Source organism: Camelina sativa, chromosome 4, assembly GCF_000633955.1.
Source record: "Camelina sativa cultivar DH55 chromosome 4, Cs, whole genome shotgun sequence".
Classification (NCBI taxonomy): Eukaryota; Viridiplantae; Streptophyta; class Magnoliopsida; order Brassicales; family Brassicaceae; genus Camelina; species Camelina sativa.
This window is the reverse complement of record NC_025688.1, coordinates 5378591-5393264: the sequence shown is the minus strand read 5'-3', so window position 1 is coordinate 5393264 and position 14674 is coordinate 5378591. Positions and strand designations below refer to the sequence as shown.

General features: G+C 35.0%; 2 protein-coding genes across 3 annotated transcripts; both read right to left on the bottom strand.

Moving 5' to 3' along the window:
• Positions 5046-6766, bottom strand: LOC104779869. Its single transcript, XM_010504287.2, has 4 exons — positions 6231-6766; positions 5857-6009; positions 5542-5747; positions 5046-5466 (listed from the first exon to the last, which is right to left on the bottom strand). The coding sequence occupies exons 1-4, from the start codon at positions 6711-6713 to the stop codon at positions 5256-5258; spliced, it is 1053 nt and encodes a 350-aa protein (XP_010502589.1). The 5' UTR covers positions 6714-6766; the 3' UTR covers positions 5046-5255.
• Positions 7138-9633, bottom strand: LOC104779868 (inorganic phosphate transporter 2-1, chloroplastic-like). Of its 2 annotated transcripts, XM_010504285.2 has the most exons (4): positions 9382-9633; positions 8548-9302; positions 8214-8405; positions 7138-8127 (listed from the first exon to the last, which is right to left on the bottom strand). In XM_010504285.2, the coding sequence occupies exons 1-4, from the start codon at positions 9446-9448 to the stop codon at positions 7309-7311; spliced, it is 1833 nt and encodes a 610-aa protein (XP_010502587.1). In that variant the 5' UTR covers positions 9449-9633; the 3' UTR covers positions 7138-7308. The 2 variants fall into 2 exon arrangements, with proteins under 2 accessions (XP_010502587.1, XP_010502586.1); XM_010504284.2 differs by having other exon boundaries at positions 8548-9631.

Below are 14674 nucleotides of genomic sequence, written 5' to 3'. Positions count from 1 at the left end.
CTCATGTTCACCTTGGAGATTTGGTTCAAATTGCTTTGCATATAACTTATCCGCTCATTGGACTTATATATATAAGTCTGTCTACTAATTAATGTACAGTCCACACGTTCATACACTAAAGTTAAATCTAATAATTAGGACTTCTTAATTTATAAATGGAATTGTCCTTTGATAATTGTTTCTTCATATTTATCGTTGGTATTAATTTTAGACTTGCACCAATCAAGTGTCTGGCCAGGCCAGTGGCCACCAATGCCATTTACAATATTTATTGTTGGATTTAATTTTATACTCGTACCAACACCAGTGTTTCGTCTAGGACAATTTTTGGGTTAAACCTCTCTTATTCAACCCCTTAATTTTAAAGAAACAAAATTTAATTAAGAGCTGACAAAAAAAAAATTAATTAAGAAAACAAATTATGTAGATCAATCAATTTTAAAATTTTTAGTTCTAATATTATATTACAGTTTTTAATTATGATATCTAAACCCTAACCATTTTTTGTAAACCCAAACCGACATATAATTTTGTTTAATTGTATATAAACCCTAACCACTTTTTTATAAACCTAAACCGACATATAATTTTGTTTAATTGTAAAATCTAAACCCTAATCATTCTTTTGTAAACCCAAACCGACATATAATTTCGTTTAATTGTAAAATCTAAACCCTAACCACTCTTTTGTAAATCCAAACCGATATATAATTGTGTTTAATTGTATAATCTAAATCCTAACCATTCTTTTATAAATCTAAACCGACATATAATTTTTAAAATTATAAATTTAAACTCTAATCCTCTTTTATAAACCCAAACCGTCATAATTTCCTTAATAAAAGATCTACATAATTTGTTTTCTTAAATTGTTTTGTATTTTTATTTTAGTTTTGATTTATGTTTTTAAATATAATATGACATGACATCTTGTTATATTCTGATTGGTTAACTAAGAGGTCAAGAATTTTTTGTCTCGACAATGCCATTTCCACATTTTTTAGCTTAGCTTAAGATTGTTTCCATCACTTTGCTTCCTCTTGTTATATTAACTAGGGATTATACCGAGCTACGCGCGGGTTTGTTTCATGTTTATTTGTATAAAAACTATAGAATTGGAATGTAGTTTTGTTTTTGTTTGTTGTTGATTGTTTTACATTTGAAGATTTGTTTCCATATATATTAGGGTTTATTATATGTAAATGTAATTGGTTTTTTTTTCTGAGCTTGGCCGGCCAGTGTTTTTTTTGCATAGCTAGTTATACTTTTTAATTGTATTTTTTTGTTGTTTTTATATTTTGTGGTTAGTTAATATATATATATATATATATATATATATTTAAAAAAATTGATTTGTTTAAAATTTATATAATGCGTTTGATTACATTTTGTTTGTAAATTTTGTTTCAAGGAATGCCCTTTTGGTTTTGTATTTTTTTTTTTTGGATGATTTTTTTTTATATTTTAGTTTGTTAATATTTTTTTTTTCTATTGTATGGATTATTGTAATTAAAGGTTGCCTTGTTTTGGAAGGTGTAATAGTTGTATAAATGAATGCATCCATGTTTTTTTTTAGCTGCTTAAAAGTCACAGAGGTTTGTCTTCTCTTTCGAGATGATGATGATGACTGTGAAACTCCAAGCTACGCCCGAAAAGACATTTGACAATTAAGCTAGAGATGTAGCGCGGTGTGATTTTTATTAGAAAACTACATATTTTTTTGTTAGTTTTTTCATACACCTATATTTTGCAGCCATAACATTCTGGTAAAACTCAAAACTTAGATGTAGTTGTAAATAATGAAACCAGCTCAATTATCAAAAGAGTCATTATGTGTTTAGTACAGTAAAATCTCTATATAAATTAATAATATTGGAACTATGATATTTTACAATTTTTTAGTGATACTAATTTATCTATAAATTAATATTTATTTTATACTCTAAATTAATATTTATTAACTTATAGAGATATTTTTTAATTGTTTAAATCCTTAAACAAAATATGAATTGAGATAATTTAACAAATCAAATTTTTACTACAAATTCAAGATCCTTAAGAGATCTGAATTACAAAGCTTTTTATATTTAGTTTCATAGAGTATTGTGAAGCCGTATATTATTTGCTGGTATTTGTGAAGAAGATTTTATGAGCTTTTATTGTAGTTCTATCTGTATTAACATTTTTACAGCAGCTTTGTCAAAGTAGTATTGAAGTTTGAAGGTATTTACAACCAATGCCATTATCATTAAAATATTTTTTTTTAAATAAAAGATAAAATCGAAATATGCAAAATAAGGTATGTGAATTAAATATCATCCTATCAATCAAGTAAAATGTTCCTAAATTATCTCCATCTCTGAACCTAATTTTCTGCAAAACTAAACAAAATTTTTGTCATTCCAATATAAGGAAATCTTTATTCGCTCCAATCAATCATATTCAATTACTTCAAATTTTTTAGTTTTATCTAAAATTTTAATATTATTATCTATATAGCTAATTAATTTTTATAAAAGGTTTAAAATAAATTAATTTAATAAATTTTAATAAATTTAAATTATTATGGGACGGGTTATGATTGATATTATTATAAAATTTAAAATGTCAATAATCCATGGCTACGACAATCAGTTTTATATACTAAAAAGTAATAAATGTCTATAGATATAATTTATATAGAAAATATAGGCTTGCATGTTGTGTACCGTTAAAAGATGGTCCTCACAATTAAGTCTATCGGGATTACGGATTTTAGGAAGGTACGTCTGCGGTGGGTGGATTGTCCCAAAAACTACAAATATATGATTAAAATAAATATATTATGTATAAGTAATATTTTTACATAGTTATAATTATGTGAAATATGTGATAATGTGAGAAACTTTAATTTATACCAATTAAGATATTTACAAAATATTAATATTATAAGTTATTTTAAAATTTATTTTTTTCTTTACAACTAAATTTTTAAAGAATAATTAATATAAAATTTAGGTCTTAGCGGGTTGACCCGCTGCGATCCAAGAAAAAAGAAATGTGAACCAACCTGTTTGACACCTCTATATATATGATTATTATAAACAAACAGGTACAACTTAATAATATAAAAGGATATTAATACTATAAATTAATTTATAACAAAAATAAATTATACTGCAGATTAAATCATATAATTAACAATCAAAATACAACTATGCAATCTTAAACATCAAATAAAACGTATAAAATTAATTAACAATTACAACTTGAAATTTATTGATTTTAGTAAAAGAAATAATGCTGCGGTGTACCGCGGGTTAAAATCTAGTATGTTGAGAATTACATGATTTACTCGTGTCCGTAGATGTTGTAGATTGTTTAGTTATGGTGTAACATGAATGCGTGTGTATATTTCAATCTAAATCAATTTTTGTGAACACTTTAACACATGTAAACTTTGTTTCTCTTCAACTTGATTGTTTTCCTTCCTCTGGTTAATTGGGATCCTTTTGTCTTTCATTTAAATTTGGCTCTTTTCCTAAGATCCTTAAACAAATCAATCAACTGATTTTGATCGAATTAATCAATCAATTTTTACAGTATTAAAGTTCCAAAAGTGGAAACCAATTATAAGAACTACACCAGATAATGAACCAACCTCTAAAACAACCACTTTAAACGCGTTATAAGGGTATGATTAGGTAATTATGTGTTAGGTAAAAGTATTTTAATCTATAAATTCTGTCAACCCCATATATGTAGGTTGGATCCCCCATATATGCAACGATTAAGAGCAATTGTAATATAGGAGGAGTCTATGACCAACGTTAGATAGTTTGAAAATCTAAGTATGTCGGGTGAATTGCTTTTTCACAGCTTTCATCTGCTTCAGTCTGAAACACACATATAATTAAACAGCCTGCAGAAACAGAATGTCCCAAATTTAACTAACTCATCTAACGAAATTAAGAATCAAGAGAGAAAATGTTTTATTACCTATATGGTGGAGCCATCTAAGAGGATGAATCCACAACTGATTAAGAAACCAGATTGATTTAATGCAAATCCCTTGTAAGATGATAAGTTTTTCTACCTGATAAAAAGAGAGATCACTTGAATGAAGAAATGTAAACAGAAAAAAGAATCAGATTTAATTTTGTAGTACTTAAACTATACGTAATGTTGAATATTATTGATAATCATTTGAATAATTATACTATCTTTGACAGATAGAACGATTGCCAAACAATATAGATGAGACTGAGGATGGTCAAAACTGCAAGCCACACCCCAAGAGCCAATACACATACTCATCGAACCCCGATTGAGAAAATAACCTAACAACAATTGAATTGAATAAAATGTAAAAGTTGATGAAGAAAACAAACCACCGGTAATTTAATGAGCAGGGATTTTGATATCAATGACATTCTATCCGACATTGATTTTGCGAGATCTTTTCCCAAAAATTTCATTCAGTCTCACGTCCTCCACCACCAATCTATAGTAATCTTCTCACGCAATCTGCCACCAACTTGACTTGCAACATTCTTGCTGTATTAGTGTATTGTCGCTGTTTAATTCAAAGAATAAGAGGAGATAGTTGAACCGTAAATAGCCAATGGTAATGAAACAGTTGAGATGGAAGTGGATCAGTTTATGAATATATGTATGTAGGAGTAAGATTGCATTAAATTTTTAATTAAATTTATACAATGAATCAAGTATTTTGCTAAAGAGAAGACGAAGAGATTGAATACATAAAACACGCAACTTTTTAAAAAAAGAAGTTTTAGAGAACACTACGTGGCAATCTAAGAAAGAAGAATTTTAGGCTTAGGTAGACATTCTCAGAAAGCTCAAATTGTCCCTTTTATTAGTAGTAATTACATGTTGTGACTTGTGGTCTTTCAAGAGGAAAAGGTTTTGAACTTTTTGAGGTGCTCATCCACCAGGACCACCACACTCGAACAAGACAGTTTCCCAATTTTGGTAGTTGAGATTTACCTGTTATGACTATGTTCAACGAGATGTTAAAACAACCAATTTAGGTAGTAAGAAGATGAATGTAACTATGAAGAGATATAACACATACAAATCAAGTATACAACGTTATATATATTTCCGTCAAATACTTTATATACAATGAAATACGATTTCGTCTGCTTACAAATTTATACATGAAATCAAAATATAATAACAAGACATGTTGAAGAAACATTACCAAACAATAACTGAAAGAGAGATGAAAAACGTTTCTTCATGTCTTCTACTTATCTTTGTAAGATGAGTGCTGCTCCAACCAAACCGAACCACAGTGTCAAAGCAAGCCAAAAGACTCGATTCTTCTCCATGCCAACCACCTGTCGCCAAACCAAGAGCTTCCCTAGAAAGTCGTCTTGACTCGAGTTGAGCTGATTCGTAGTCGATTCATTCATTCGCCGCTCCTTATCCCTGTCTTTGTCAGTCCATGTCACTGCATAGCTGTACACACAACACAATGACCATTTCAAGTGATGTCAATACATTCATCATCCATGAGAAGTCAATTCCTTTTACCTGTCATAACTTGAACCAATCATGGGAATAGTAACCATTTCCTCCTGAGATATCTTAAGCTTAGGAGCTTGCAAGATATACCGAAGCTCAGAAGCTTGACGACGGATACCAGGACTCGGGTGTTTCTTCTCTAATTGCTGATAAAGATCAATGCAATCAGCGTGGCGATTATTAGCCTCATATGCCATAGCTAACCAAATTTGAATCTGGCCAAATCAATCAATCCCCCCCAACCAGAGAACATTAGCAATCACACCAAATTCCAAAAAACCAAAAGACAACAAGTACCTAAAACTGGTGTTGTTTTCAACCAACCTCACCACCAAAGAGTGTTGGCCTTGGGATAATCGTAAGAGCTCCTTCAAGAAACTCGATTGCTCGTCCATACATGCCTTTACCGTAAGCCTTTTGACCCAATTCAAACATCAATTCCGCAGTTTTTCTCCTCTCTGCTTGCTCCTGTGCTACCTGCTCTCACCAATCTCTTCCATAAGCACATCAACTCTTTAACATTTCACCAGCAACTTAGCCAATTCGAAGTTGAATCCTCACATCAGTAACACTAAGATAAGCTACACTAATCTAAGAGTGTTGCTAAGGCCAAAAACTACACATTCCAAGAGGATATGAGCTAATACGAATGTGAAATGTTCAAAGTATTGTCTCAGTTCAATCGAAACAAAACGAACCTTCTCGAGCTCTCGTTTAACTCTCATCCTCTTCTTCTCCTCTGAATCGTCTCCTTCTTCATCAATCTTATACTGTAACTCCTCTGCTTTCCTCTCAAGCTCCTTCATATCCTGATACTCCTTTACTCTACTCTTCATCTCCTTCTCCTTATCGTTAGCTTTCTCCTCGTCATTCTCCTTGCCGTCACCACCACCACCGTCCTCGTCGTTAGATCCCGCGTCGTCGAAATCGACGGCGTTAGCCCTGGAGTTCGCCTTGCCGCGAGTCAAAAACCGGCGATTCCTAGCTTCTCCGTCAGATTCGAGAGGCTTATTGGAAGATCGAGCCGCCGCGTAGTGAGAAACGTGATTGTACGAATGATCTCTCTTTTGTAGATTCAGAACGACGTCAACCACCGTTAAACGAATTCTCCGATCAGTTACCACCGTACGGTGAGAGTTAACGTCAAGTAACAACGCCACGTTTCCGATAACCGCCGCCATAAGAGCCACCACAATCGAGGGAAGAAGTAGGAACCAGAGAAGCAAAGAGATTAGCTTAGAAGATGAGAGAGAGATATTTCTAATTGTTGAGTTGACTAAAATACCCTCAGTTCTCTGGATTAAGATCGCTGACACTGACGATGCGTGTTAGGGTAATTTCGTCATTCATGAAGCAAATCATGTCGAGCTTTCTTCGAGGACGCGTGTACGAAAAGCAAAAGATGCGCGCGTCTCACGTTTACTAAACGGAATCAATGGCGTCGTTTAAATAATCATGACGTTTTTATTATTAGGAACCAAACACCAAGACGTTTTCAAAGGAAACAAACGTCACCCACTCTGATTCGAGTTGTTTACTCAGACGACGAGACCAAAACTGAACAACAGAACAAGAAAGCTTTGAGATTTGAATGATAATACATCATTGTAACTTCACCGATGGGTGAAAAAGTTCAGTTTTTTTTTTTTGAATCGAAAGATCATAACTTTAGGGTTTATCAAATCCGAATCATTCAAGCCAACATAGAAGAAGATCAATTTCATGTTCTTCGTATCACAAAACCAAAAAAAAAAAAAAACTGATAAAATCAGAAACTCACAACACGAAAGCTAAGATCTTGGTGAAGATCCAAGTGTAGATGACGGCGAGTGTAGCACCAACGGGAATAGTAACTAGCCACGAAGCAACGATCTCTCTCACAGTCTCAGCTCTCACACTATTAAGCCCTCTAGCGAATCCAACACCCATCACAGCTCCAACAAGCGTATGTGTCGCCGATATCGGAAGCCCTAACTTTGAAGCAAACAAAACCACCGACGCGGCGGCGAACTCCGCCGCGAATCCTCTTGTCGGTGTAAGCTCAGTGATCTTCTTACCTATCGTTGCAATCACTCTGTATCCCCACATTGTGAGACCAGCAACGATTCCGAATCCTCCCCAAGCAAGAACATCCATGGGGATCACGATCTCGGCTCCTCCTGCAGCTGCTCCGTTCTGAAGGATGCTTAACGCGGCGGCTAATGGTCCGATTGCGTTGGATACGTCGTTGCCTCCGTGAGCGAATGACATGAAGCAAGCGGAGAGGACTTGCATATAGCCAAAGATTCCGTAGACTATCTCCAACTGTGTACCTGTTGGTCCTGCGATATCGGAGAGGAATCCGATGGCTTTGGGCTGGTTTGGGGATGTTTCCGGTGATTTGGTTTTAGCTAGGAGGTGACCGAGCTGTTTCCTGATGATTCTGTCAAAGACTACGGCTCCTGCTACTCCACAAGCTAAGGCTTGTGATAATGCTATTGGAAAAATCTTACTTAGAGGCAATGCCACAGAGGAGATACTAGCCACACCTACGAATACAGCGACAGGAGCAGCTGCAGCAGCTGCTTGTCCTGGGTTTGGTGCACTGTAAACAAACTACACAGAACAAAAGAAGCTTGAGTATGATGACTTCAGTGATTTATCAGAAGTTGAAAGTTAGTTTCTTGGTTTGTTTTACTTACTCTCCTGATGCATTTGTAGACAAGGAAGGAGACAAGAGCTCCTAATAGAGGAGAGATAACCCAAGATGAAGCCACTTTAGCTAGAGAACTCCAGAAAACAGCACCAGCTCCTCCATAGACAAGGCCAAACCCAACCATTGATCCGACAATACAGTGAGTTGTCGACACTGGCCATCCATAGTAAGAAGCCACCTGTTAAATTCACAATTACACAATCGTTTTCTCAATTAGGTTCTGTACTTGTATCATTTGATAATGCCATCCTAAAAAGGTTCTAACTTTACTAAATCATGTCTTGAAGCTAGTGAGGAAGAAGCAAAAGATAAGTTGGAACCTGTAACCAAGTTCCAGCAGCAGCCAATGAAGAGAGAAGACCAGCAAAGAGCAACATATCTTTGCCTTGGAATACATTAGCCATGATGATCCCTTTCTGCATCGTGCTCGTCACGTGAGTTCCCATCAAAAGGGCACCTGAGAATTCAAGAACTGCAGCCGTCATCACAGCTTGTCGGATTGTCAGGGCTCCGGATCCAACAGAAGTTCCCATAGCATTGGCGACATCATTAGCTCCGATGTTCCAGGCCATGTAGAAACCAAAGAGCAGTGTTGCGTAAGAGAGTAGCTTGGTCTTGAGAGCCAGTCCTTGTCCCAGGGACTTCATGAAGAGTGGAAGGCAGAGAGCAGAGAAGGCAATGACTATGGAGATTGCCCTAGCTGTGGTAGACGAAATGTGAAAGGCTTGAGCCATTCCAGAGAAGTCTCCAGTTGCTTCTGCATTACCTTTCCCATCGGATCCGCTTGAATCGGTAGAAGATTCGTGAGAATTCTGTATTGGTTGATCAGCATGGTGTTGTTCGTCTCCCTCAGAATCTGCATAAGAAGAGAAACTAGCTAAAGGACAGACGAGTTTCAGAGGCAGGGAAGTGTGTTTCTGAGGAGAAAGGAATCGGGAAGTGTTCTTCTTGAATAAAGGATATTCCTTGGGAGAGAAACAACCGCGAGCTGATCTGGGTGTGCAGAGATGAGGAGAAGTCTTAAGTAGCAGCGAGTTGTTTCTAACGGAAGAGAAACGATAAGGAAGAGTCATGACTGAAAAGGAGAAGAGGGTATAGATTGTTTGAGAATCAGGAGAAGAAAATGAGATGAAGGTAAAGAGATGAGAATCTACATAAATGGGATATGGGCCATGGATGATGAGAATGAAGATGGTGATGATGATGAAAATGGATTTGCATAATGGGATTTTGATTTCAGGAGAGACGAGAAAGGGTAAGTGTTGGTGGCACCGGGGAATGTGAGGTGGAGGTGAGAGGATTGTGTTTGGATGTTTCTTGCCTAAAGAGTGAGACTTTTGAACTTGTGTGGTTCTTGTGGAATGTTGAGTAATAGAGAGAGAGAGCGAGGCTGTCTGGTTGGGCCTCACAAATGCCCACTTGTAAAAGACGAGAGAAGAAAAGATTTGGGAATTTTGTTCTTTGGATGTGTAGTCAAAGAATAGAATTAGATGCAATTCTTAAGATCTTTTTCTATCTTTGTTGGGAATTAGATTTTAAAAATAAGCTTGCTTGACACAAATGGTTTTAATTTTAAGTCTTATATAACATTGTTTGTATATTTAAATGATTTATAATATGAGTGAAATTTGTCAAAATCATTTTTATAATGAAACAAAGAGAGTATGATTTAATGATATTATAGATTTGTTTTTATAATACTGAACATTAGGGTTGGGCATAGGACAGGTACCCTTGAATTTTTTCATACCCTTTACCTGACCTGACTCTAACGGGTAATAGAAAAAAATTACTCGTACTCGACCCTTAAATAACAGGTACCCGGAAAAACGGGTATCCGGTAAAAAATAGTTGACCCTTTAAATACCCGACCCTTTACTTTTACCCGGAAAAATAAATATCCGATAAAATAATTGTCAATAATCACAATAATAATTTCATGTTCCAAAATCCGAAAAAGGAAAAATTCATAAATGTATGCAACATATAGGTCCAAAAATTAGAAAACTACAAACTTTAAAAATAAAAATAAAATATTAATTCAATTGGGCGTCATATATATCATTTCAGTTGGACTAAGTTGAGCTTAAGTTTTAACTTTAACTCTATAATATATTTATAAGTTAATAATAAATAAGAATAATACAAAATATTAAAGGGTATTTACGGGTCGGGTAACAAAACGGGTAAAAGGACGAGTAACGGGAAGGGTATTGAAAACTAAACTAATACTCTATACTCGTCCCTTACTCACGGGTAATATAATTATAATTCCCTTTACTCGATCCTAAAGCTGTGGGTACCCTTTTTTCGGAACGGTTACGAGCAGCGTAACGGATCGGATACGGGTAACGAGTATTAGTGCCCAGGCCTACTGAACATATCTCTTATTATTAAGTATTTCAATCTCTAATTTTTCTAGAACTAGACTGCTCTTCATATGTCATTTAAGACTGGACGGAGCCCAAGATCAAAACTTTTTTTTGGAAAGCTTTAAGTGGAGCCCTTCCAGTTGTCGAGAGACTTATTACAAGAGGAATGCGAGTGGACAGAAGATGTCAGTTCTGTGGTTTTGAAGGAGAAGATATCAACCACGTTCTCTTCACTTGTGTCATTGCGAGACAGGTCTGGGCTCTTTCCCTATTCCCCCATCCGGAGAATGGTTTCAATCAACACTCAGTTTATGTAAATATCCAGTTTGTGTTGACCATGGGAGAGAGTCCTAGTTTCGATTTGGAACTAAGAAAACCTTATCCTTGGATTCTTTGGTCCCTCTGGAAAAATAGAAACAAATTCTCCATAGAAGGTCGACAATTTGAGGTCTTGGAAACTTTGAAAAAGATTAAGGATAATGTCCTCGATTGGTTCCTAGTTCAACAGGTAGCTAATGAAACGCAAAACTGTAGCTCTGATCAAAACAGAGCAGAAAGAAAGCGATGGATATCCCCTCCCTCTTCCTGGGACAAATGCAACATAGGGGTATCCTGGGACAAGAAGAAAAGCGTGGTTGGAGGATCATGGGTCATTAGAGATGCGTCAGGATCAGTCAAGCTGCATAGCCGGAGGGCTTTTGTTAATATCAACTCTTGGTCGGAAGCTTATATGGTCTGTTTTATGTGGGCAGCTTTATATGGTCTGTTTTATGTGGGCAGCTGAAAGCATGTTTAGCCATAGGTACAATCAGATCTTTTTTGCTTTAGAGAATCGATACTGGTCAAAGCTATTAACATACCAAAAGCATAGCCGTCCTATAGGTTCCAAGTTTCAGAAATGAAGAAAGCCCTATCCCCTTTTTTGTTTCGGAAGGTGGTTTCGGAATCAAGAGCAACTAACAGAGGGTCTTATCACATTGCCCAAAGTGTCACCAAATCTGACCGATGCCACTCTTACGTTCAAACAGGATTTCCTTGTTGGCTCAAAGATATATTTGTCAGTGAGATGGTGTCTCCCTCTGTTAGTTCTTAGTTCTAACCTAGGTGGTTAATTTTGCCTATTTTTTGTAAAGCTGCTTTAGTTGTAGCTTTTAACCACTTGCCTTGTACAGTTGATCATACAATCCTTAATATATATATATATCTTCAGATGAATAAAAAAAAAGACTGCTCTTCATATAATATTTTAAACGATAATGATCGGATCAAATACATACATATATTATTTGTGACCCGTAAAATATTTTTTTTTTTTTTACCAAAACTCTTAGTTATGACCAAAAGCTCTATTTCTTGACGTGTTTTATAAAACACACAAACTCAACGCACTGATCTCTTCTACCAGAGACTCCATATCCTGCTTCTGAGCCGAAGCCGCCCGCTTCCGACTTAAAGCATCTGCAACCAAGTTAGCCTTACCAAAATGATAAGCTATCTCCAAATTATAATCTGCCACAAGCTCCATCCACCGTCTCTGCCTCAAATTAGTGTAAATTTGGTGTAACTTGAGACCAACGTTGGTGTAAATTGATTGGTCTTTCAAGCTTGCTTTTTAGATTAGTAGAAAACTAAAAGTTCCGTCGTTCGTTTCATATTCATGAATATAATGTAGCAGTCAATAATCACCATTTTTTAAAGATTTGTTATAGAACGAAAACATAACATACTTCAAACAAATGGCATAATCCTGAAAATGAAATTTGATAAAACCCTTGACCTTCACCCATTCGCTGCAAATGATGATTAACAAACTGTGCCAGTTGAATAAACTGAATATTGATGGACGAAATAAACTGAATGAGATGAATAAGCTGTAGAGAAAATAATAATACAGTATGCTAAATGATGATTGTTAAATTGAATAGCTCAATACAAAGAAATATAATAATTTAATATAAATAATATATCCATAATATATATATATATATATATATATATATTTGTTTTTGGCATCATATCCAAAGTTCTAGACTTCAATTTAAAAATTATAATAAGTTAACAAAAAAAAATACTAATTCTTATTTATATAAATACTTTATCACAAAAAATCTTGATGAGCGTATAGTATATAATAATTTAACATTAACTAATATAAAATTAATTTCCCAAAGGTAGAAAAGAAATTGTTAGTCAAACTGAAACGACCGACCTGTTTATATATAATAATAATAATAATAATAATAATAATAATAATAATAATAATAATAATAATAATAATAATAATAATAATAATAATAATAATAATAATAATAATCTAGTGATCTCATAATCACTAACCACCTAACCACATTCAAATCAAACAGCGAAATAACCAAATTTTAAACCAATAAATTAACCAATAATCAAATAACCATTATTTATTCCATAACAACTAAACCATTACACCAATACAACATAAATCAAGAACCAACAATCCTAGACAATGTTCTAAGGACTCAACTCTAGCAACCTAACATGAGCCAGATAACGACCAATCAAGCCACTAGAACATCTTCCTCTTCATTGCCTTGATTCCACGATCACACTTTGTCTTTACATGCACCCCAAACCCAAATTAAGATGCATAAGTATTGTCATAATCACTCAGTGAGGCAATCCTCCTATCTACTGGGCTATACACACAAGCATTTGAGAATCCAATGTACAACAATCATCAAACAAACACAATCAAACCAGAAAAAGCAAGTAACAATCGTCTGCTGAACGTTGGTGTCGACAGACACACACTCAATATCGATCGACACTGGATCCTACGAAGGTTGGTGTCGATCAACACTGACAACCTAGTGTTGACCGACACCCTCCCGGTGTCAAACGACACCTGCTCGACATTTCCCAAAATCTCTAGTTGGGTCAACAACCACCACCATATGGTGTCGATCGACACTCCTCGGAGGTTTCGAGCCGTCCTCGCACTGGTGTCGATTGACACCTCGATGCTCCAGCACAGATCTCCACCTCCAAACGTCTCCCAAGCGTTCGAGACTCTCCCACAAGCCACATAAGGCCATAGGAACGACAAATCGACCACAAGCAAGCAAGGAATCAATCACATAACCAAAGAACACCAAAACATAGAATTCTCAAGCTTAGATCAGCCATGGTCATACACTCACCTCTTTGCAGGAAGTTTTTGACCCAATAACGACGAATCCAACACCCAAGCAATCTTTCTAACACGTTTCTAGCCCTGGATCGTCACTCCCACATAAAGATCTTCAAGAAAAAGCACCAAAATCTCCCAAGAACACTCTCTAGAACCTTCTTCTCTTTTCCTCAAACTCTCGGTAAACGACAAAAAATAAGGAGGAGACAAAAATAGGTTTTTCCCTCACCCAAAACATCGACTTCCTCCTTAAATATGTCGGTTAGGGATTCCACTTGAACCAAACCGAACCAAATCGACAATTTAAAACAACCTGGTCGAACCGGAATTTGTTGGTGTCGATCGTCACTCCTCTTGGTGTCGATCGACAACCACCCCCAAAACTGACTATTTGGTTCGCAGATGTTACATAAACAATCGTCTTTTTTAGTTTTTAAAAAATATTTAATTAAAAACTATAAACAAAATAAATATAATTAAAAAATCAAAAAACAGATTTATGTTTTCTAAAGTAATCTAGTATTTGAATTTCCTAGATTCTTTGATAAAGAAAATACTATGTTCGGACCCGCACGTACGTGCGGGGTTGTTTTTGCATATTTTTTTTTTAAATTAGAATTTTTTTACGTAAACCTATACTCAGACCTGCATGAGTGATATATATAAGAAAAAATTAAGATATAATTTAGATAAGTGATATTACGTGTATATTCTTCTAAACTAATCCAAATATTTCCAACTGTTTGTTCAGGGGCTAAATCAAATTTGGATTCGGTTTTCAGTTTTATTTATTTCATGTATTTAACCTAGATGTATATATTTTGGAATGAGATACTTGTCTTGTTTTGTATGCGTCAAAATTTTTTGTTCCATAACCGTTCTCGTTTAAATAATTACATGTTCGACTAT